Genomic DNA, 26169 nt, shown 5'->3' on the forward strand with positions numbered 1-26169 from the left:
CCTTCAGTATTTCTCTGTCTCCAGCAGATGCAGGCAGCTGAACCTGCAGCTCCCTTCCTTTTCTCAATTTGTTTCTCCCTGTGAGATTTTTTCCTTCTTCTCTTTTCCAGATCAAGCAAGTATTACTCTAATTCTATATTTAAAAAAAAATAAAATTTTAAATACAGGAATTCAAGACTTCAGTTTCAGGGAGACAGCTCTGTCTCCCCTCTCTTATGGGATCCTAGGGGGGCTTGCCCCTTGTTTCTACAGCCTAGGAATCCCTTCCCGGTGACCTGCTTGTCTGCTTGGGGCAATACTGGTGGTCCAGTCACTCCCCCTCTTTGCCTGTGCTGCCCTTGTGTAATTAGCAGAGAAGCCCAATTCCTCTGCAATCGCTAAAGTTTATTTAAAAAAAAAAAAAAGTAAATTCAATCGGGAGGCAGAGACAAGTGAAATCAGCACTGCTAGTACAGGGAAAGCAGCGCAGCAGGGTTCGTTCGCCTACTCTCTCTGCTCGGGCAGCCTAGCTCAGCTGATTCTCCTCTACCGCGGCGTTTCTTATCTCACATCATGCCTTGTTCACATTGCTGCCTAGCCTGCGGGGAGCCTGCGATCCGGCTCTCCCGCGAGGGGCTGTGTTCTGACTGTTTGCCCGGTGTGGAGGGCCCCTCCGCGGTGGCGGCGGCGAAATCGGCAGCCCGGGGTCAATCTTCCAAATGTCCCCCTCACTAAAAACCGTGGGAACGGTGGCCATTTTGGGGGCAGGTTTTTCTTCAGACTCCGGACTGCAGGGCTCAGCAGAGCCTGATTTAACCATTTCTCTGTTGGATTTAAGCCCTGTCAGAGCCCCGGAGGGGTTTTTTTATCCTACTCCCTATCCCCCTCCTCACTCTTTACCCGGGAAATCCAGGCCTCGTTTTTCCATGGAATTTGTGCTTTTAATGCACAAATCATATCTGGTTAGCCTGCAGGAAGAGGATGACCCTTCACCAGGTCCCCCCCCAGCAAAAAACCCTTGGGTGCTTGCTCCGCAGCTTCCTCCTGTGCCGGATGGGCAGGGCTCCGTCAGGGTGGTGCCGGGAGTCTGTCCCCCCCCCCCCCCCCCCCCCCCCCCCCCCAACCGGCTATGATCCCGATCCGGACTCTGACTTGCTCCCAGGTCCTCCACTCGAGGGTGATGACCCGCGTGTTCTCCGTTTGTTTGTTCCAAAGGGAAGAGCTAGACCCGCTCATTCCCTTTATTTTGGACGAGCTGGGTATTGAAGTGCCACCTGAGGATGCTGCTACACCTTCTATGCCAGCTAACGTGGACGCGGTCCTGGGGGGACTTAGGGTTCCTCCATGTACGTTCCCATTTCACCCTATGCACAGACAGCTGCTCCTCCGGGAATGGGAGTCCCAAGGCGGGGCTGCACGTGGGTAGGGCGATGGAGAAGCTCTATCCCCTCTCTGATCAATGCCTAGAGATTCTTAAAGACCCCAAGGTGGACGCTTCTGTCTCTGCAGATACCAAACACACCACCATCCCAGTGGTGGGAGCAACGGCACTGAAAGATATTCAAGACTGCTAACTCGAGCTTTATCTCAAACGCATCTTTTGAAGTCTTGGCCTTAGGGGTCCGGGCGACAATCTGCAGCAGTCTCATGCAGCGGGCAAGCCTTAGGTGGGTTCAACAATTGCTCAGCACCCAGGACCTCCCGTCTGCAGAGGCGGAGCAGGCAGAATGGCTGGAGGCAGCGGTAGCATATGGGGCTGATTCCCTATACGACTTGCTCCGAGTGCAGGCCAGGGCTATGGTTTCAGCAGTGTCAGCCAGGTGTCTCCTCTGGTTGCGCAATTGGTCTGCGGATTCCTCCTCCAAGTTGCAGTTGGACACTTTTCCCTTCAAGGGAAGTTGTTTTGGTGAGGACCTTGAATAGCTTATCAAATCCTTGGGAGAGAACAAGCTTCATAAGCTGCCAGAGGACTGCCCGAAACAGTCTTGAGTCCTTTTTTCCTTCTCGCTCTTTCTTTCTAGGTCAGCATCGGTCTAATAGCAGAGCGTGCAGATCCTTCCCAAGAGGTGCCGCCTCCAGATCCCAGTCCTGGTCTCATTCCTTTCGTGGCCGTCGTCCCTTCCTGGATGGTAACCCACAATACTCTACCACAAAGTCCTCTCCCCAATGAGATATGGCCGGCCCATTCCTCTGTTCCAAACTTAGGTGGACTGCTGTCCCTGTTTCTCGAGGAATGGGTCAAAATTACAACAGATCAGTGGGTCCTAGAAGTAATAGAGAAAGGTTACACATTAGAATTTGCTCGGGATCTGCCGGATCTCTACATAATCTCTCCCTGTGGACTCAGGAAGTGGCCAGTGGTCTGCCGGACTCTTGGCAGGCTACAAGAGCTCGGCGCCATAGTCCCAGTTCCGGTGGAGGAACAAGGATCCATCTACTTCGTCGTTCCCAAAAAGGACAGTTCCTTCTGTCCAATTCTGTATCTCAAGAGAGTCAACCGGGCCCTCAGGGTTCCCCATTTTCGAATGGAGACCCTGAGGGTGGTGATAGCGGCGGTTCGCTCAGGCGAATATCTGGCCTCGTTCGACTTAATGGAGGCTTACCTGCAGATCCCGATATGCCACGACCATCAGAAATATCTCAAGTTCAACATTCTGAGACAACACTTCCAGTTCCTGGCGCTCCCGTTCGGCCGCGCCACGCACTTTTACCAGGGTCATGGTAAAAGTGCATGGCCACTCTTCGCCGGGAAGGAGCCCTAGTCCATCCTTACCTGGACGATTGGCTCATCCAAGCCAAGTCGGAGACTCTCTGCAGGTTGGTGGTTGACAGGGTCTTGGCTTTTATAACCTCATTCGGATGGATAGTCAACTTTTCCAAGAGCAATCTCCTGCCTTCCCAGGTCCTGGAATTCCTGGGAGCACTCTTCGACACCCAGGTCGGCAAGGTCTTTCTGCCGGACTCTCGGGCGCTCAAACTTATGGATCAAGTGCGCAATTTTCTCTTTCTCTCGCTACCCACGGCCTAGGATTACCTTCAGGTCCTGGGGTCCATCGCTTCCACTATCGATCTGGTTCCTTGGGCTTTTGAGCATATGCATCCATTACAGAAAGCTTTGCTGTCCGCTGGAAGCCGGTGTCTGAGCAGTTTTGGATGCCCCTCCCGCTCACCGACTCTACCATTGCCAACATGCAATGGTGGCTCTCGCTCGCTCACCTCCTGAAGGGGATGCTCCTACAGACTCCAGTGGATCATTGTTACGACGGACGCCAGCCTCTCCGACTGGGGAGATGTGTGCCAAACTCAGTCTACGCAGGGATACTGGTCTCCAGTCCAATCCCGCTGGCACATCAATCGCCTGGAGGCCAGAGCGGTCTGTCTGGCACTCAAGGTCTTTCTTCCTCTGATCCGTTGCAAGGCGGTGCGGATATTCTTGGACAGTGCCACCACGGTAGCCTATATCAATAGGCAGGGGGCACCAGAAGTCGCCTGGTGGCTCTGGAAGCCAGCAAGCTGTTCGCCTGGGTGGAGCATCACCTGGATCGCGTGGCAGCTTCCCACATTGCGGGGAAGGAGAATGTTCAAGCCGATTTCCTCATTCGGCAGCGTCTGGACCCCGGAGAGTGGGAGTTGTCCAACGGAGCAATGGATCTGATCGTCTGCAGGAGGGGTCGCCCCCCCCTCCCCCCACACTTAGACCTGATGGCTACTCTGAACAATGCAAAAGCTCCCAGATTCTTCAGCTGCAGAAGGGAGCACTGCTTGGAAGGAGTGGATGCCCTGGTTCTTCCCTGGCCTCACAACGTTCTCCTGTAAGTCTCCCCCCCCACCCTGGCCTCTGATGGGAAAAGTACTCAGAAGAATAGAACTTCATCAGGGACCTGTCACTCTCGTGACACCTGAGTGGCCCCGCAGACCGTGGTACGCGGATCTGGTGAACCTCGTGATGGACGATCCTCTTCGTCTCGGTCATTTGCCACACCTTCTCAGCCAGGGTTCAGTATTTTTCGATCAGGCGGATCGCTTCTGTCTAGCAGCCTAGCATTTGAACTGCGGCGACTAAGAGAGAAGGGATATAAAGAAGTTATATCCACTCTGTTGCGAGCCCGTAAGCCCTGTACCCCCTCTCGAACTGTAGCTAAGACTGCAATGCAACGCTTCGCCATTTGCCAGCTGTAAATAATTTCTATATAATTTTAGAAATAGTTATTTTCCACTTTCTTCCCTTTACCTTATCCTTGTAGTTCACCTTCCTTCTTGCTTCTACCAAAACTTGTTATTCACTAAGTTACATGTAAAACCTGTTGCTGAATTTGTTGCTGTTATACTGTAAACCGATCAGATGTTCCAAACGATGAGCGGTATATAAAAAACCACAAATTAAATAAATAAATAAATACCTCTCTCGTTACACCTGAGTTTGGAGAGTTTTTGAGTGTGTGTGTGCTGAGTCCGGAGTTTCGGCACGAAAGGCTCCAGTCTCCCAAGTCCTCTTTTCTCCAGAATGGCCTTTCCAAGGGGCTGTCTTTCAACTCTTTACGGGTACAGGTTTCCGTTCTTGGGTTCCTCTTAGGCAGTATTGATGGTTACACTGTGGCGGCTCATCCGGATGTCGTTCGGTTCCTCAAGGGGGCCAAGTATTTGAATCCACCGGTCCGACCTACTTATCCCTCGTGGAGCCTTAACTTGGTGCTTCGGGTCCTTTGCGAAGCACCCTTTGATCCCCTCCGGTGGGCCACGCTTAAGGATCTAACTCTTATGGCAGTTTTTCTCATGTCTATCTGCTCCGCTAGGAGGGTGTCAGAGCTCCAAGCGTTGTCTTGTAGGGAGCCCTTTCCTCAGTTTTTCTGATTCAGGGGTCTCCCTTAAAACGTTCTTTCCAAAGATGTGTCTTCCTTTCACGTCAATCAGTTGGTGGAACTTCCTGCTTTCTCTCCTGAGGACATTGCAAACACACCTGGTGGTGACCTGCGGCGCCTTGATGTAAAATGAGTACTGCTGCGCTACTTGCAGGTTAGAAATGAGTTTTGGGTCTCTGATCATCTATTTTCTTATGGAGTGGCCCAAATAGAGGGAACAAGGCTTCTAAGGCTACGATTGCTCACTGGCTAAAGGAGGCGATTGCGTCGGCATATATCTGTCTGGGCCGGATGGTTCCGGAGGGCTTAAAGGCCCACTCTTTGCGTTCATAGGCTACTTCTTGGGCGGAGAGTCAGTCTGTCTCTCCGTAGGAGATCTGCAGAGCAGCTACTTGGAAGTCTCTGCATACTTTTGCTCGTCATTATCGCCTTGATGTGCAGGCACCAGTTTTTGGCTCCTTTGGAAGGCAAGAGTTTGAGCGGAACTGTCTCGGTCCACCCTGTGTATTTTCTCCGCTCGAAGCTCTTTTCACTTGTTTTCTCTACAGTTTCTTGGATTGCTCTGCTTCCTCTCAGAACTTTAAGGCAGAGGTCCCCAACCCTGTCCTGGGGGCCCACCAGCCAGTCGGGTTTTCAGGATATCCACAATGAATATGCATGAGAGAAAATTTGCATGTTATGGAGGCAGTGCATGTAAATTTTCTCTCATGCATATTCATTGTGGATATCCTGAAAACCCGACTGGCTGGTGGGCCCCCAGGACAGGGTTGGGGATCACTGCTTTAAGGCACCGGAAGCATCTACTAGATGAATATGGATATATATATAAGAGCTGTTCTTTACAGAGTTTTTTGAATTGTTTCAAGTTATCAGTTACTTGTTGCTTGCTTGATTTTATTCTGGTTATCTTTATATTTATCTGATTTGAAAACATTTATACTGAAGGGATGCAGGGTAGGCTCTGTCCTGATATAGGATACCCTTTCAGTTTTTCTCTGTCTCCATCTGCTGGACAAGAGGCTCAACCCACTGTCTGGCCTGATCCGTGGTACTACAGGAACGAAAATTAGCAGGTAAGAACCAATTTTCCTATCTGAGTAACCCCTTGGTTGGGTCTTCCATGGGAGAGGGAAACTCGGCTGGGCCCACCCCAGTTTCCCCTGGGCTAAGCATATATCCGGTGGCCTTTTCTTGGGTGGAATTTTACCAGGGAGTACAGGTGCAGTCTACTTCTTTGCTTGCCCCTATCTGGACAGAACCCTCCCGGCCCCTTCTCCTTTCTCATTCTTGTTGGCAGACTAAGGCACGCCCCACCTGACCAAGGGTATCCCTAGCGGGGACCCTGATGACACAGATGAAGAGCAAGATACCTTGGAAGAAGAGGAAATTCCCCTGGGAATAGAACCGTATCGAATCATTTTACGGTTCTTTCATAGAGATGAATTGCTGGCCTTGGTTTCCCAGACCCTGAAAATGCTGGGAGTTCCTGGAGCAATGAAGAATCCCATTCTGATTTCTTTTCACAAAGCCTCTTGCTACTTCCCAGTACTGGAAGCCATCCAGGAGTTGATTGACCTGGAATGGGATGCCCCAGAAGCAAGTTTTAAAGGGGGCCGGGCGTTAGAAGCTTTATACCCACTGGATCGAGCAGTGAGAGAATGTTTGCATTTTCCTAAAATGGATGCACTGGTTTCTAAGCGAACAACTATCCCAGTGGAGGAAGTAGTGGCCTTAAAGGTTGTGCATGATAGACAGTTGGAATTTATCCTTAAACAAACCTTTGATGCAGTAGTAATGACCGTGCAGATTTGCTTCTTGTTGTGCCCTGGTAGCGCGTTCATGCCTACTTTTCTCTCTCAGGAGGTGGATGACTCGGTGAACCCCAGAGCGGCTATGGAAACCGCCACCGCCATTTTAGCAGATGCAGACTTGGATTTAGTCCGTATTTCAGCCAGAGGAGTGGCCTCTGTGGTAACGCCAGAAGACAGCTATGGCTGTGGAATTGGTCAGCCGACTCAATCTCCAAGGCCAACCTTACAAAGATGCCCTTTAAAGGATCATTCCTATTTGGAAACAAATTGGAAAAACTGGCCAGTAAATGTGGCAAATCTCCAGTCCACCGGCTACCGGAAGATAAGAGGAAGCAGTTGCAGAGCCTCTCGCCTATGAGGGACCCATTTAGGGAGGCTCAATGTTTCCATCCCTACAGAAACTCGACATTTTCAGAGGTCTTGGATCTTTGGAAGAACTCTGTCCTTTCATAGTCGACAGCCCAAGAGCAGAGCAGTTTTGGGTTCAGGATCATCCCGAACCTCCCGATGAAATTTTACCGATCCATCTTTGGCATGAGGAGATGGGGAGTGGGGGGATCAGCTGTCTCTCTTACCAAAGGTGGGTCGAGATCACTTTCGACAAATGGGTACTCAGTCATATGAGAAGGATATGTGCTGGAATTTCGCAGCACTCCTCAGGACGTATTCATGTTGTCTCCTTGCCAGTCCCAGCACAAAAAGCAGGCAGTGGAAATTACTCGTTTAAGGCTTCTCAGGATGAGGGCTGTAATCCCAGTACCTATGCCCCCAGAAAATATGGAGCGTTAGTCCATCTATTTCATCGTACATAAGAAGGAAGGTTCCTTTCACCCCATCCTGGACCTCAAGTTGTCAACCATCACCTATGAGTGAATCATTCCCGCATGGAAACCTTACACTCCATGATAATGGCTGGCCAATCGGGAGAGTTCCTGGACCTATCCAAGGCCTACCTACATATTCCAATCCATCAAGAACACAAATGTTTCCTATGCTTTACCATACAGGATCGCCATTATCAGTTCCAGGTGCTGTCCTTTGGCTTAGCTACCGCCCCAAGAACATTTTACAAGATTATGGTGGTCGTGGCGGCAACATTGAGAAGAGAAGGAATACTTGGACGACTGGTGGATTCGGGCCAAGTTCATAGAAGAAAGTCTCTGAGTGACCAACAGGGTGACCTCCTTGCTTCAGGAATTTGGTTGGGTAGTAAACCTGAACAAGAGCAGTCTCAAGCTTTCCCAGTTATTGGAGTATCTGGGAGTCTGGTTCGACACCAGGCAGGTCAAAGTCTTTCTCCTGACCATATGGGATACAGAAATTGATGTCCCAGGTGCGTCAGTTGATGAGCATAATATGCCCGACGGTATGGAGCTATCTCAAGTTTTCGGTTTGGCAGCAACCTTAGAAGTAGTGCCATGGGCAAGAGCACACATACGCCCACTTCAACGCTCACTGGTTCCACGTTGGAGCCCACAGTCTCAAGACAAATGGAGCTGAATCGAATAATCGATAGGAGTCTGCTCTCATCTCAAGTGGTGGCTGCAGGAGGCTCATCTGAGCTTGGGGGTGTCCCTGTCCTCCCCGAACTGGCTGGTTCTTAAAATGGATGTGAGTCTCTGGAGCTGGGGAGCTCGCTGTCAGAAACTCACGACCCAGGGACATTGGATGGAGGAAGAGGCCCTCTGGAACATCAAAGCCCTGGAAGCCCAGGCAGTGAGGCAGGCATGCTTGCAAGTCAGCCACAGACTCCAGGGTCAAGCATTCTGCATAATGTCTGATAACGCAACGATGGTAGCCTACATCAACTACCAGGGAGGAACCAAGAGCCAACAGGTATCTCAGGAAATAAGCCTCCTTATGGAATGGGTGGAATTACATCTATAGATGATCTCAGCCTCACACACTGCAGGAAAAGACAACATCAGAGCAGCCTTTCTAAGCAGGGAGAGTCTGGATCCAGGAGAGTGGTTGTTGTTGGCCGAAGCCTTTCAACTGATAGATCGCTGGGCTCCCAAAGCGAAGGTTCCCAGATTCTTCAGTCGCAGAAGAGATCTGTTGTCCCTGGGGGTTGATGCTCTCATTCAGATCTGGCCAGAAGAAGAGTTGCTATACACCTTCCCTCTATGGCCCCTGCTGGGCAGTATCATTCACAGAATCAAGCACCACAGGGGATTAGTCTTACTAGTAGCTCCAGATTGGTCCAGTTGTCCATGGTATGCGGAGACTCTGGGTGGAGACCTCCCTGTGCCTCCCACTGCACAGGGACCTGCTAAAACAGGGTTCAACTTGATTCTGTGTTATGGTCTGGCCATTGAGCGCTCGCCTGATGAAGCGAGGCTATTCTGTGATGGTAACTACCAACTTACTCCGCGCTTGGCAGTTCTCAACGTCCCTGGCGTATGTGCAGGTCTGGAGAGTATTTGAGGCCTGGTGAGAGGAATGTGGTGTTCATCCCCATCCCCCATCCCCCTTTGGCGGTCAAAATCCCACTTATTCTGGAATTTTTGCAGGATGGCTTGAATAAAGGTTTGGCCCTTAACTCCTTGAAGGTGCAGGTAGTGGCTCTCTCCTGTTTCAGGGGCAAGGAGCATGGAACCTCCCTGTCGGCTCATCTGCATGTGGCCTGTTTTCTGAAAGGGGTGTGAAGCACCTTCGGCCACCCCTCTGTGGCCAGTTCCCTTGTGGAATCTTAATTATTTGAATTTTTGGCAGGGCCTTCCTTTTGGCCACTGTGAGTTCATTCCTTGCGTTTATTAACCTTGTCTGCATGACTATGTTTGGTATTCTCCTATGTGTCAGGAGAGAGAAAATTCAAACCTCAGAGTGAGAACATCTAAAGCAGTGTTTAGACCGCGAACGGTCGATGGCCTGTGGGTACCAGGATGAGGTAACAGGGACCGGTTGAAAAAAAACCTCTAGAACGGTACTCACAGAGTGTCAACGAAGGGAGATCCTTGTTGTGAACTTTTTGTGACTTTATGAGAAAACTTTTAGTCAATTTCCGTGAGAAAAATATGAGAATCTCACAGAACTCCTTCAACGCCAGGCTAACAGCAACGCAGAAGAAAAGAGACGGAAGAGAGACCCCTGTGGCTGCAGGGGTCATGACATGCTGGGCATGCTCAGTGCACTCATTGTGCCAGTCAAAAGTTTCTAGAAACTTTGCAGAAAGTTTTCCGTGATAGGACTACCATCCTGCTTGTCCTGGGATAAATGTATTTCTGTTTCTAGCTCTCCAGTTTTGCACTGCATGCAGAGTGGCTTTTTGAAGTTTCCATTCCAGTTTTTGTCTCCACATGTGTAATTTGTGGTCTTTTATTCTGTATTTGGTGAAAGTCTGATCTATATGTATGACTGAGGTGAAGTATTTTACTAGTAGGTAGGGATTTCTATCAATCTTTTTGTTGTTTTCTCACGCTCGGTAGGACATGCACTGGTGTTGCACTGCTGCCTCTTCATAGGAAGGGCTATTGCTGAGTTCTTGGAATTGCTGTTGTACACATATGCTCAATGTTTTTATTTTTCAGGTTTTGTATTTTACAATGCGCCTGGTAGTAAGGGAGTTTGTGTTTCTGTTACTGAGATAGCACCAGAATCAGAGAATCCTTTTTATATAGCGAGTTGAAATATTTATTTAATACTTTTTTTTTATACGGCATTCGTGTGGATATCATACCGGTTTACAGTATAACAGAAATGCTAGAAAAATATCCTAGTTCTGCTCTGCATCCATTGTTTGGGGTGGGGTTCCTGTGAATGTCAGTGTATATGTTTACATTTAGTCCCGTGATGGTCAGATGTGTCTTGCCTGTAAGCATTATCTGCCAGGTGATCCCATAAGTAAAAAGGTTGAGAACCACTGATCTAGAGTGCTTGAACTTTTCTTGGGTAGCTCCTGAGAGGGGAAGAGGAGAGGCTGAGGATCATCGTATCAATGACAGACTTAAAGGAAGTGAAAGAAGGAGATATAAAATACCTGGGTAATTGTGAATGGAAGCACAAGTTCAGATTTGGAAGAAATAGAGGAGAAAACTACCAAATTAATCAGAATTGGTACTATGAGCCATCATGTGCTACTAGCCAGGGTATTTTCCCTCCCTTTATATCCATCCCTGCCTCTTTAAACTAGCCATCGCCAGGATGGTCCTCAGCAGGGGCTCATGCAGCCATACTCCCTTTGGCGCCTGCAGTCATGGCCCCCGAGTCTGCTCATTGTCACTGTTGTGCGATAGCCAAGGCTTCTCTCCTGTTGGGGCTGTCAGTTCTGCCTCTGTAGCAGGCCAGGGAGCAGCCCAGGATTCAGTCTCTGCTTTGTAGCTTGCAGCACTGCTGCCGAGCTATCAGCTCATAACTGAAATTTAATTCTCTCATGTAAATATTGAAGTGTATTGATTTTTGTTTACTTTTGTTGATAGAAGCAATATGCTTACAAAAGTATATGCTCTTGGAGACTAAAGACTGATTTATAAAACATTTTTAATATAAAATGATTGACAATGTTGACAGGGTGCCTTTATGTTGCAGGCGCAGCTAATATTAGGTTAAACTTGCTTAGATTTCTGAATACATTTATAATATAACCATTTATAAATAATGGTTCTCCTCCTTCCTAAAAGATAGAACATTTCAAGTAAAACTTGACAGACAAATATCCGAAACCTTCCCAATTGATACAGGTGTGGGCCCCCCCCCCCCCCCACTCTAACGCTTATTTTCTGTCTATATGCGCACTCCTGGTAAATCTAGGAATCAAGTTCTTCCTATATGCAGACAACATTCAATTCCTCATCCCTTTTGACAAAACATTTGAAAAAACTGTCGTCCCTGTCAACCGACATGAAGGAAATACAACAAAAACTTTCTCAACTGAAATTAACTCAAAATCCCCCCAAAAAACGAAATTGTGTGATTAAGGAGAGATACGATAACCAAACCGCCAACACTAGACCTAGGAATTATTATTACACCTTCAAATCAATTACGAGACCTGGGGGTACAAATCGATGAGAACTTTACCATGAAAAAGCATATAAGCAAATTAATAAAAACAGAGTATACCAAGCTGAGAGTATTTACATTGGCTGAAACCTCTACTATCAATACAGGATTTCCGCACTGTCTTACAAACTCTAATATTCTCAAACCTAGGCTATTGCAACTCCCTATTACTAGGCCTACCTTCAAGCTTACTAAAACCTCTACAGTTACTTCAAAATGCCTCTGCTAGACTCTTACTTAGAGATGTGAATCGTGTCCTCGATCGTCTTAACGATCGATTTCGGCTGGGAGGGGGAGGGAATCGTATTGTTGCCGTTTGGGTGTTTAAAGTATCGTGAAAATCGTGAGCCGGCACACTAAAACCCCCTAAAACCCACCCCCGACCCTTTAAATTAAATCCCCCACCCTCCCGAACCCCCCCCAAATGCCTTAAATTACCTGGGGGTCCAGCGGCGGTCCGGAACGGCCTCCTGCAATTGAATCGTGTTGTCTTCAGCCGGCGCCATTTTTCAAAATGGCGGCGCAAAATGGCGGCGGCCATAGACCAACACGATTCAACTGCAGGAGGTCATTCCGGACCCCCGCTGGACTTTTGGCAAGTCTTGTGGGGGTCAGGAGGCCCCCCCAAGCTGGCCAAAAGTCCCTGGGGGTCCAGCGGGGGTCCGGAAAACGATCTCCTGCCGCGAATCGTTTTCCGTACGGAAAATGGCGCCGGCAGGAGATCGACTGCAGGAGGTCGTTCAGCAGGGGTTCTACTGAACGACCTCCTGCAGTCGATCTCCTGCCGGCGCCATTTTCCGTACGGAAAATGATTCGCGGCAGGAGATCGTTTTCCGGACCCCCGCTGGACCCCCAGGGACTTTTGGCCAGCTTGGGGGGGCCTCCTGACCCCCACAAGACTTGCCAAAAGTCTAGCGGGGGTCCGGAACGACCTCCTGCAGTCGAATCGTGTTGGTCTATGGCCGCCGCCATTTTGAAAAATGGCGCCGGCTGAAGACAACACGATTCAATTGCAGGAGGCCGTTCCGGACCGCTGCCGTTCCGGACCGCCGCTGGACCCCCAGGTAATTTAAGGCATTTGGGGGGGGGGGGTTTGGGAGGGTGGGGGATTTAATTTAAAGGGTCGGGGGTGGGTTTTAGGAGGTTTTAGTGTGCCGGTTTTCCTGCCCTCCCCCTTCCCCCGATTTACGATTTTTTGACGATAAATCGGGGGAATTGGTATTGTATCATGGCCCTAACGATTTTTGACGATTTAAAATATATCGGACGATATTTTAAATCGTCAAAAAACGATTCACATCCCTACTCTTACTAGGAACAAGGAAACTTGACCACATCAACCCCTCACTGATGGCACTGCACTGGCATCCTATACAATTCAGAATTCATTATAATGTATTCACCCTAATTTTCAGTATCGTCATCAATACTGATGCATTCTTATTAGGCATCACACTTCAACACCTCGCACCACAGATAACCCTAAGATCACAAAACAAAGGACTTCTAATGGTGCCTTCTACTTGGAACACACATCTAAGGCAAATAAGGGACCGAATGTTTTCCATAGCAGGCCCCAAGTTGTGGAACTCCCTTCCAGAGTTATTACACTAAGCAACAGAAAAGAAATTTCAAATATGAACTGAAAACATGACTCTTTAATATTATTTTATGTAAAATCGTAAGCTTAACTAAATTGAAAACTTCAATATCAATACAAGAGACAATGGTAGTGAAGTGAGCAATAAGTAATGATCGATGTAAAGTGTATAAGTAGTTGAATTAGAATATGTATTTGCTGAAATGCTGACTTTGAAAATGTACAAATATGAAGACTCTAAATCTGTTGTCATGTTAACGAGCATGAATAACATATATCTGCTTTGGTTTTGACCTAGATTATGAATGCTGGCTCAGAATATGATTTTTAAACAATATGAACGCTGATGGTTATCTGTTTGCATGTTGTGAATACCCCTGAAGTTCGGAGTAGGGAAGGATGAGCAAAAAACTAGAACATTGTTTCATTTAATGACATAGAAATTCATATGTTTCCTTGAATATGCAAACTGTTTAGTTTATAAAGTGATTTCTTCCCTCTCCACGATTAATTACTAGCCAGATGCTCGGTTGGCTGCTGAAGAAGAAGCAAAGCGAATAGATGATTTACAGAAAGATGATGCAAAAGAGAGACGGGAGCAGCTTGAAAAAGCCCGTCTCCGAGGAAATCACGCCTTGAAGATGGTCCATTTAGTACAAGTAAGCAGAGTGTTTATGTTTTACTATCTTTTGAAATTCAATAACAGTAAATGTCTATTTAAAAGCATTTACATTCCACCAATCTGAAACTCTTGATGGATTGCATAGTTACATACAGTCTTTAAATTAACAAACACCTCAATACAAAACTAAAAACAATAACCATAATTCAAACATAACACTTAAAATGAATGAAACCTCTTATTAAAAAAAAAAAAAAAAAATTAGACTACTAGGAATATAGCAACTTAGAGCTGTTTCCTGAATCTACTCCATTTTTGTTCCACTATTAGAGTCCCAGTGGGGTCTAAACCATTTCAGCTTGCCTCTTGTGTAAGTGATCATGCAGTTTCCCTTTTCTTGCTCCAACTTCCAAGTAAATTTATTATTGAGCCTTATTAGTTAGGGGAGATTGAATTGAACTACAGTCTTTCTGGCACCATAATTTGTGTATGCAAGGTTTTTCAGTTTTTACTGGTCTTCCACATAAGGTCAGATGTTTATAGTAAGTCTGTAGTCAAATGGGCAGAACAAGAATAGAGGAAAGGTCCATTGAGCTCAGGATCCCGTCCTTGACAGTGGCTGGTTTGGCTCACTAGGAAGTACCTTGTAGATCCCAAAGAGTAGATCCACATCTTGTTGTTCACTCCCAGGCATAATCTGTGTTTTTTTTGCAAGTTTACCCGGCTAATAATTGTTAGGGACTTTTTCTCCAGGAACTTGTCCAGACTCCTTTTAAACTCTGCTTTGCTAGATGCCTTGACCATGTCCTCCAGCAAAACGTTTCAGAACTTGACTGTGCAATGAGTGAAAAAATACTTTGTCCAATTTGTTTTAAATCTGCTTCTTATTATTTTCATGGAGTGTTCCCTAGTCTTGGTACTATTTTAAAAGGTAAATAACCTTTCCTTATTTTTTCCCGTCGATAGCAGGGCTGAATTAGCTGTGCTGTCTGGGAAGTGTTGCGACCCGAAGTAGGCGGAGTTTCCTCAGTGAGTCACAGAGCTTTGACTCTGTGCGACTGCGCGGTGATCTTCCCGCACATTTCCCCTCTTCTCCTCAGTTTCTATTTTTCCACAAGCCTGTCGCACACGAGGTTTTTTCCTCAGACAATTTTTTCCAGTTCAGGAAATCTTTTTCATGATTTTTTCGAATTTTTTCCATCCGAGATGGCTCCGAAGCCATCTGGATTTAAATATTGTCAGTGTGGCAAAGTTATGTCCATCACCGATGGACATAACTATTGCTACATTTGTTTAGACCACGACCAGGCCTCATGTAGAGACTGTGGTCGGATGTCTCTGAGGGCCCAGTGCCAGCACGCTGAAAAGATGGAGCGACTCCGAACGGGCTCTTATGCTCCAACATCCTCCACACATTCTTCGGGACCGGCGAAGAAAGGTAAAGCATCCATGAAGAGGGCCTCCTCCCTTGGACCGACTGAGATGCACCGGGCCCAGGTTCGACAGACCCTTAGAGCCCCCCAAGACAGCCGGGGCGCCGGCAGAGGTACCTCACCAAAAAAGAGTCGCGAGTGCGTCAATCGGGCCACAGGGCTCTGTTCCCGGTCGAAGGACTCGACACATTCGAAGCATAAGAAAAATTAGGCACATCTTCGACACACTCGAAGTGCAGAGTCACCTGTGCATGCGGTGCATGAGAAACGTACCACGCATCCCAAGCATCCGACACAAGCTGCGGCGCATGCGACGCACGCTTTGAGGTCACTGATACCACCAGGTTAGGAACAACAACTACAGCTCCACAAAAGGTCTCATAAAGACAAACACACTCAAAGAACCTCATCCACTCACTCTGGACTCTCTACAACACCTAAACGTCCACGTGCCAGTCCAGATATAGAGATTGAGCTCCTTTCTGACACGGATTCCCAGTCCTCAAAGGAGACATCACTCAGTGGAGGTTCTCTGTATCGCACAAAGGTCATCTCCTCAAATGCAAGTACCCCTTGTAAAAAGGCACAGACCATCGCCGGTCATTCCACCTACACTTCAGCTCAGGAGAACGACTCCACAAGATATATTGTTGGCTGCATTACCTACAAGACCATCCCCAATGCCGGTGCAATTACCACCACAACCAGGAACCCTGGCATCCACAGCCATGATAAAAATTTCGCAGGCTTTAAGTTCATTTTTTGAAGATCTTGAACATGCGAAATCGGATCCACCGGTAGAGTCTCCTCACCATTCTCCACTTTCATCATCTGCTCCTAGACCTCCTGATCCAGCTGACATTCCATCACTGGCTCTCCCACGCAGTCCGGATTCACAATTAACTTCATCTTCCCCAAATTCCTCCACGGGAATGCCCTTTGACCCGCCGGAAGGTTTACCAGAACCTTATTCACTGCCAGAGGACCTCTCATACGCAAAATTCATAGAGAAAGTGGGGAATCTTCTTCAAGTGGAGACAGGTAAAATTCCTGATCTCAGAGCTGAGATGCTGGGAATTCTTAAGATATTCGAGATGCCACCAGAACAGACGGCCTTACCCCCTCATTTGGTCCTTGATGGGGTCCTGCATAAGATGTGGGAAACCCTTTTTTCCACCCCCACCGCATCTCATAAAACAGATTTAAAATACAGAATGAGAAATTCTGCCATCTCTGAATCCACTCAACTTCCCCTTTACTCCATTGTAGTTGAGTCGGCATTAGCAAAAGCAAAACATTCCAAGTTACATGCAAATGCACCCCCGAGACGGGATAACAAATGTTTGAATGATTTTGGCCAAAGAGTGTACCATTCCACAATGTTGTCTACAAAAATACAACATCACCAATTTTACATGACACAATACCTATATGAGTGTCTTCAAAAACTGCGCCCCATTAGCCTAGCTGAGGATAACACCCTCCCACAGGCCTTCCTAGACATTGAAGGTCTACGACACTTACTAAGATCAGTCTATGAGGCTTTTGAATCTTCCTCAGCAGCCAGGCGACTTGCTTGGCTAAAAGCAAGTGCGATTTGTGACAACGTTCATGAAAAATTGAGAGACATCTCATGCATGGGTGACAACTTATTTGGTGACAAGTTCGGGGAAACTGTCCCATCTAAAGGAGCAGAGCATGGCGGTACTATCTCTCACCCCACCCCCTCTGACACGCACAAGACCCATCAAAGATTCTACCCTCCTATCACAGGAGGTCCTACCAACGACCACCCTCCAGACCGTTTATACCTTACAAGTCTCAGCAATATGGTTATCCAAGGCCTTCCTCACAACCCACTCAATCAAGGGGCAGGTCTCGTCAACAGCGACAACCGAAACAAACAGCTGCACCTCTACAAAAGCAACCCGCCTGGTTTTTGAGTGGCAGAGAACCACCCCACCACCATTTATAGGAGGATGTCTGCGTTTCTTTTTCAGATACAACTAATATGGCATTTAATCATATATCACCAAACTATAATCATCCACAAACAAATAGTGACATATATATATATGTAAATTTCTCAAACTTTATTAATATTCAAAAATGGAAAAATTCCAAAACATTAATTTATTTTAAAAAACACACAAGGAATATCCACCTTCAAATCCAAACATACCACTTACTCATTCATTCATAACACACTCACTACACTTATTTATACATTTCACATTCATTTAAAAACATGGGCCCGGAAGAACACAATATCTGCCTGGACTCTGACCCACCATCACCTTATGTACATAGTTTACTGAATATTTCGTTATCGCTATTTAACTAGACATGCTTAATCTCTGTAACCTCTGCTAATTTCCTCTGCCCCTTTATGTTATCTGTTATCTTGTTTCAATGTAAACTGCCCACTGAGGCGTCAGTTTTATTTCCTTGTAAACCGGTGTGATATGTATATTATACAGGAACATTGGTATATAAAAACTAAAAATAAATAAATAAATCTTCATTTTTAAATTGAAAATCTTCTTTCACAATGCAAAATTCAAATAACAAGCAGAAAGAACTCAGTTACAAGGATCTTATACATTCTCATGACAAATTTATTCTAGATTCTCTTCTTCCTCTTTTAATCTTCTCAACATATTTCGCCTTTCACAGGCTTCCTCAGGAGAATTTTCAAAGAATTTCCTGCTGCTTATATTTTCATCTTTTATTAATTCAATATTCCTGTGTAAAGATCTTCAACAATAAATATTCTCCATCAATTCTAAGTTTTTAAATAATTAAATATCCTACCACAGCTTTATATACAAAGAATCACTTCAACATTGCACTTTTACATATTTACCTATGCGTCCCATAGACGTACAGAAATAGATCCGTCCCCCGACTCTTAATCCTCAGCACATCTCAAACGAGCTCTCAAAACCACCATTTCACCAAATGGCGTTACCATTTCTTGTATTTTACCTATAGCGAATCAAATCAGAATTACATATCTTAAATATTTGCATGAAAGACCCAACTTATGGTTACCGCATAGTAAAAAGTTTCTTAATATCAAAGAATTATAGAGCAAACCACAGAAAAATCGAAGGAGACTTACCACATCAAAGTCTAATACCAGCTCCTATTATCCCTTCTAAACGCCGACATCAAACCGAAACCAGGGGGGAAAACAACTCCTCCCCCTCAACCTCTTTTTAAACCATTCAACACTGAACCCCTCCTACCTACTGATTGAACCGCCTTCAAACAGTTTAAAGGGAACTATCCATTTACATCGGAGAGACATTTTAAAACACACAGCCCAATCAATTTTATCATTTAGACCATTTGGCCATAAAGTACCTAAAGAAAAAATCCATCTCTGTTCTCCTTTCATCAGAATTTTGTTTAAATTTCCCCCACGTCTCCTTTTTACTTCTTCTATAACAAAAAACCGAAGATCTTCCACCGTGTGCTTTTGTTCCCGCCAATGCTTCACTAACAGGGCGGTTTCCACTTCATTCCGAAGCCTACTACAATGTTCTTTAATCCATGTCTTTATTTTCCTCGATGTTTTCCCTACATAAAATAACCCACACGGGCATTTTATAATATATACAACCGATGTACACTGACAATTGGTAACCCCTCGCAAAAAAATTTTTTTCTTTGTAATTGGATGTATGAAAAACTGCACTGACATAGACAATCCACAAATACTACAATTTTGACATGGATAATGTCCTCCAGTTCCACAATCCCAATTCTGCTTATGTATCAAATCTGAGTGAACAAGAATATCATGAAGATTTCTAGATCTTTTAAATGCAAACAATGGAGGGTCCTTCATACCCTCAAAATTGCTGACCAAATGCCAATGACTTTTGATGACTTGAACCAAATCACCCACCCTATTGAATAGGGTAAAACACACACTAGAGAGCCAGAATTCACGGGTTTCTTAGGGGACAACAATAGATCCCTATAGATGTAACGTGCTCTTCTATACGCATGCTTAACTACCTGATCTGGGTACCCTCTTTCTTTAAATCTTACCCGTAGATCCTTTGGCGCGGAACCTAGATCCATTTTCCTCCACCGCCATACAGCTACTGGAGTATCTTCATACGCTTTGTTAAGCGCCATGCCATGTGAACGTTCAATGTGCTGCGGCAGTCAAAAAAGGAAACAGAATGTTGGGAATTATTATTAGAAAGGGAATGGTGAATGGTGAATTATTATTAGAAAGGGAATGGTGAATAAAACGGAAAATGTCATAATGCCTCTGTATCACTCCATGGTGAGACCGCACCTTGAATACTGTGTACAATTCTGGTCGCCGCATCTCAAAAAAGATATAATTGCGATGGAGAAGGTACAGAGAATGGCTACAAAAATGATAAGGGGAATGGAACAGCTCCCCTATGAGGAAAGACTAAAGAGGTTAGGACTTTTCAGCTTGGAGAAGAGATAGCTGAGGGGGGATATGATAGAGGTGTTTAAAATCATGAGAGGTCTAGAACGGGTAGATGTGAATCGGTTATTTACTCTTTCGGATAATAGAAAGACTAGGGGGCACTCCATGACGTTAGCATGTGGCACATTTAAAACTAATCGGAGAAAGTTCTTTTTCACTCAGCGCACAATTAAACTCTGGAATTTGTTGCCAGAGGATGTGGTTAGTGCAGTTAGTATAGCTGTGTTTAAAAAAGGATTGGATAAGTTCTTGGAGAAGTCCATTACCTGCTATTAATTAAGTTGACTTAGAAAATAGCCACTGCTATTACTAGCAATGGTAACATGGCATAGACTTAGTTTTTGGGTACTTGCCAGCTTCTTATGGCCTGGATTGGCCACAGTTGGAAACAGGATGCTGGGCTTGATGGACCCTTGGTCTGACCCAGTAAAGCATGTTCTTATGTTCTTATTTTTTATGATGCTTATGGCCAGGGAGACAAGAACACTTAGATTTTCAGTGAAAACATAATCTTTTATTGAACAATATAAGTATTCTCGGAGATGCTGATGCCATGCCATCCACCAGCATTGCCTCGTATACAGGAAGTGATCCTTCTTTTATAGACAACATACAATATTGTGGAAGCTTTTAGACTTGAGTGACTGCCCAAAGAAGCATTTACATAGGTTGTCATGCCAACCACATGATGACTCTCTGAACTGCCCTGATTAGTTTTCCCAGGAGGTGGGGCTCATTTACCAATCACTCTCTAGGTAGTCTCTTGTTCTGTTAGAATCTTGCTGGTCAAGGTAATTATCACATCTGTGGCTGTGTTGATAAAAACTCCTGAGACGCCACAGCGAGACGAGGGCAACTCGGAGCGGTGCCAGGCCTGCGCGATCGGCGCCGGAGACCCGCCGGGGTAAGGCCTGCTTAACTGCACACTTACCCACGACCGCCTCCGACCCCGACCACGAGGCAGCCCCTGCCTTCCGCCGCTGTCTCGCCATCCTGCCCGACCTTCCTCCGCCGCCGAGGGAACACGCTGCACGCTGCCGACGTCCAGCCAATCAGGGGACAGCCCTGATTGGCCTTTAAAGCTGCGAACCTCCCGATCGAAGTCCCTTCCTCCGGACGCCACAGCGAGACGAGGGCAACTCGGAGCGGTGCCAGGCCTGCGCGATCGGCGCCGGAGACCCGCCGGGGTAAGGCCTGCTTAACTGCACACTTACCCACGACCGCCTCCGACCCCGACCACGAGGCAGCCCCTGCCTTCCGCCGCTGTCTCGCCATCCTGCCGACCTTCCTCCGCCGCCGAGGGAACACGCTGCACGCTGCCGACGTCCAGCCAATCAGGGGACAGCCCTGATTGGCCTTTAAAGCTGCGAACCTCCCGATCGAAGTCCCTTCCTCCGGACGCCACAGCGAGACGAGGGCAACTCGGAGCGGTGCCAGGCCTGCGCGATCGGCGCCGGAGACCCGCCGGGGTAAGGCCTGCTTAACTGCACACTTACCCACGACCGCCTCCGACCCCGACCACGAGGCAGCCCCTGCCTTCCGCCGCTGTCTCGCCATCCTGCCGACCTTCCTCCGCCGCCGAGGGAACACGCTGCACGCTGCCGACGTCCAGCCAATCAGGGGACAGCCCTGATTGGCCTTTAAAGCTGCGAACCTCCCGATCGAAGTCCCTTCCTCCGGACGCCACAGCGAGACGAGGGCAACTCGGAGCGGTGCCAGGCCTGCGCGATCGGCGCCGGAGACCCGCCGGGGTAAGGCCTGCTTAACTGCACACTTACCCACGACCGCCTCCGACCCCGACCACGAGGCAGCCCCCTGCCTTCCGCCGCTGTCTCGCCATCCTGCCGACCTTCCTCCGCCGCCGAGGGAACACGCTGCACGCTGCCGACGTCCAGCCAATCAGGGGACAGCCCTGATTGGCCTTTAAAGCTGCGAACCTCCCGATCGAAGTCCCTTCCTCCGGACGCCACAGCGAGACGAGGGCAACTCGGAGCGGTGCCAGGCCTGCGCGATCGGCGCCGGAGACCCGCCGGGGTAAGGCCTGCTTAACTGCACACTTACCCACGACCGCCTCCGACCCCGACCACGAGGCAGCCCCTGCCTTCCGCCGCTGTCTCGCCATCCTGCCGACCTTCCTCCGCCGCCGAGGGAACACGCTGCACGCTGCCGACGTCCAGCCAATCAGGGGACAGCCCTGATTGGCCTTTAAAGCTGAGAACCTCCCAGGCGCCGCGCGCCGAGCGTCGCGCGCCGAAGGAGCGCGACAAAGGAGCCTGCTCCTTTGTGCGCTCCTTCGTGCACTCCCTATGTGTACTCCCGCATACTTTTCTGCTTCCACAACCCTCCCCACCAATCCCTCCACAACCCACCACAACCCTCAGCAACCTTCCAATCCCCTATATTTGCCTCCCAGCACTCAACCCATGAATCTTCTAAAAGCAATCTCACAACTCACAACAATATAACCCCTCACACAAAAAACACACACAATGGCCTTAGCCCAATACATCCCCAAACTACCTCATCGCTACAACCACCACCACACTCCTAAAGCCACACCCATCACTAGACGCCTCACCAAAATCCACACCAACCCTAACATACCCTATACCACAATCACACTCATTACACTACTCCTCATCAATGCACAATCGATCACCAAAAAAATGCCAATCATCCATGACATACTCACAGACGACCAACCAGACATATTCTGCATAACCGAATCCTGGCTGAAACACTCCGACACTGTCCTACTCAATCAACTACCCAGAAATACTTACAACATATTCTCCATTCCCAGAAACAAAAGAAAAGGAGGTGGCCTACTATTCCTAGCTCACAAAAAACTTAAATTCTCCTCCCACTCCCTTAACTTACCACCTCCACTCGAAACCAACCTATTCAAATCTAAACATCTCCAAATCCTCCTCCTCTACGCCCCACCTGGATGCCTACAGCACAACCTCTCTCCCCTAATCGAATCCATCACAACCCACATCAACTTACAAGAGCCAGCCATTATACTAGGAGACTTCAATCTCCATATCGACTCCCATCCACTTTCTCCAACCAGTGAACTACTCCTATCCACCATGTCTGCCATTGGATTCACACAAATCATCAACACGCCCACACAAAAAGCGGGCCACACCCTGGACCTAATCTTCCTAAACAACAAAATATCCGCAACTGGACCACCCTCCACAACCCCCATCCCATGGTCCGACCACAGCCTCATACAAGCCAAGCTTCAACTCCAATCAAACCCACAAAAAACAGACAACCGAATCATCGAATTCACCAAACCATGCTCCAGTGAAGACATCGCCGAACTGTTACCGGAGGCACTAAAAACAATCAACCTAAATGACGCCAACACCGCCACAAACTCCTGGATATCCATCAACGCAGACATAGCCAACACATTATGTCCCACGATAAGAAAGGAAATCAAACAATCTACAAAGCAAAAAGCCCCATGGTACACCCAAGAACTGAAAACCTCAAAGCGAACACTGAGACAAACTGAAAAACAATGGAGACGAACCCCCACCTCAAACCTGAAAGACAAATACAGAACGCTACTACACAACTATACAACAGATCTCAACACAGCAAAGCGCAATTTCTACACGTCAAGAATTCATGATTACCAATTTAACCCAAGGACCCTCTTCGCCTATGTCAAAGATTTAACCAACCCCATCCAAAATGACACAACGCCTAACTCCAGCAACATCTCCAGCGAAAAACTAGCCCAATTCTTCAAGGACAAAGTCGACAACATTATTGCCAAGATTCCACAAACCCACAACGACCCCACTGCCATCCACCCCCCCATCCACATATGGTCACAATTCGCACCTGTTGCTTCTACAGAAATCGAACCCATCATCAAAAAAACCAACCCTGCATCCCACCCATTAGACCCCATCCCCGTCAAAACCCTAAAACTCATCAGAGAGATCATTGTCAAACCAATAACCTACATCATCAACTTATCCCTCGAACAAGGAATCTTCCCAGAAAAACTCAAAAATGCCATCATCAAACCAATCATCAAAAAACCTCAACTCGACAAATCAGACCCAGCAAACTACAGACCAGTCTCTAACCTCCCATTCCTAGCAAAAATCATAGAAAAAACAGTCAACAACCAACTCACAGACCACCTTGAAACCCATAATGTTCTTCAGCCAGCACAGCACGGTTTCAGAAAATTCCTCAGCACTGAAACCCTCCTCCTCTCCCTTACTGATACCATCCTCAGAGGCCGTGACAAAGGCAAATCGTTCCTCCTGATACTCCTCGACATATCAGCCGCCTTTGACACCATCAATCACAGAACACTCCTCGCCAGACTTAAAGAAATTGGTCTTCAAGACACCACAATCAAATGGTTCAAATCCTACCTCTCAAACAGATCCTACATCGTCAAGACAAACTCATCCGAATCCTCTCAAGTGCCCCTCACACATGGGGTCCCACAGGGTTCTTCCCTTTCCTCAACCCTCTTTAACATTTACCTCCTCCCACTATGCAAATACCTTTCAGATGCAAACCTCACCTACTTCGTCTATGCAGACGACATACAAATACTTCTCCCCATAAACAAGTCCATCCAACTCACCATGGAAAAATGGAACAACCTCAGCTCAAATCTGTCCCAATTACTATCCCAACTATCACTATGCCTCAACCAAGCCAAAACAGAAATCCTTCACATCCACGATGACCGTCCCTCTTATCCCCTCAAGTGCACCCCCTCCAACCACCCAGGAACCTCAATCAACACGGGAGTGCCACAGATCTCACAAATCTCACTCACTCCATCCACAAGAAACCTAGGAGTAACAATTGACAGCCAACTCAACTTTCAACGACACATCTCCAATACAATTAAGGATGGATTCTTCAAACTCCAAACCCTGAAAAAACTTAAACCCCTTCTCCAAGCGCACGACTTCCGAACAGTCCTTCAATCAATTATCCTCTCAAAACTCGACTACTGCAACTCCCTTCTCATCGGCCTACCAGAAATCCACATCAGACCCCTCCAAGTTCTACAAAATGCCGCCGCCAGAATCATCACCAACAACAAAAAATCCTCCCACATCACACCTACCCTCAAAGAACTCCACTGGCTACCCATCACACAAAGAATCCATTACAAAACACTCACCCTCATGCACAAAAAAATACACAACAACAAAATGAACTGGCTAAACAACGCAATACATCCACACCCCACACAAAGAACCCTCAGATCCACCAACACTGGCCTCCTAGCCATCCCCAATCTCAAATCTGCACACCTCAACGCAACCCGCAAACGAGCCATAACAATAGCGGGACCCACCCTATGGAACACCCTCCCCACCTGTCTCAGAAATGAACCATCACTGCAAACCTTCAAAAAACACCTAAAAACATGGCTGTTTTTAAAAGCCTTCCCACCCGACCCTTAACCTGCCCGAACGCAACCCACCTCATCCCATACTCAAGTCTTCTCACCCCCCTGAATCCCTCACTCCGCTACTTCCTCCCACCCCACCTTCCCCCCTCCCTTCCCTCATCCCCCCCCACCTCTATTCCTAAATTACCTACCCAACAAGTCCCTTATCCCAATTTTATTTTATCAACAACACATTCATGTACATATGTTATTTTCTATAACCTTTTGTTATATCCTATAACCTTTTGTTCCATGTACCACTGTTATAATATGTTATAATTGTTTTTTGTAAAATAGGGCGGACTACGCCCTATTCCCTTGGTTATCTGGAAACCGATGTGATATCTCGATTGAATGTCGGTATATAAAAGAAATAAATAAATAAATAAATAAATAAATAAAGCTCCCGCCGTTGGTTTCTTCTTTGTGACCCAATGAATAGGCCTCACCTTTCTGGTGCCAGCTTGTCTGCCTTTATAGATATCCCAGGAAATTCTGCAAGTCATGCTCAGAAAGTCACTTAGAGTTCATTCAGCCCAGGCAGGCTAAAGAAAGCAGAGGATTCTGGGGATTTCCTTCTCCATGTTGGTTTTCTGTTCAGGCCCACTCATCAGCTTTACCAAGCGGGTTTGGCCACTACGTCAGTTTGAGTACATATCAGTGCTATTGTAGCTTTTCATCACTCTCATAATGGCCTGCCCATCTCTAACCATCCTTTGATCTCCAGATTCATGAAGGGTATGCTCCGCCTCAGACCACCGGTGACAAAACCTCCTGTACCATGGGACCTGAACATTATCTTGGAGCAGCTAATGCTGCCCCCCCTTTGAACCATTAGACACCAGTCACATAAAATACATAACATGGAAAGCAGTATTCCTGGTAGCCATCACATCAGCTAGGAGAGTAAGTGAATTACAAGC

The 26169-nt window shown here is 47.1% G+C and overlaps 1 protein-coding gene across 4 annotated transcripts in view; it reads left to right on the plus strand.

The window, feature by feature from the left end:
* The window catches only part of CEP295 (centrosomal protein 295), a 212246-nt gene that overhangs the window by 45853 nt on the left and 140224 nt on the right, over positions 1-26169 (plus strand). For all 4 annotated transcript variants that reach the window (XM_029602323.1, XM_029602320.1, XM_029602321.1 and 1 more), the window contains exon 7: positions 13769-13909. In XM_029602323.1, the coding sequence (XP_029458183.1) occupies positions 13769-13909 (141 nt within the window). The remainder of the gene's footprint in view (positions 1-13768; positions 13910-26169) is intronic.

The sequence above is a fragment of the Rhinatrema bivittatum genome, chromosome 5 (genome assembly GCF_901001135.1).
Source record: "Rhinatrema bivittatum chromosome 5, aRhiBiv1.1, whole genome shotgun sequence".
Classification (NCBI taxonomy): domain Eukaryota; kingdom Metazoa; phylum Chordata; class Amphibia; order Gymnophiona; family Rhinatrematidae; genus Rhinatrema; species Rhinatrema bivittatum.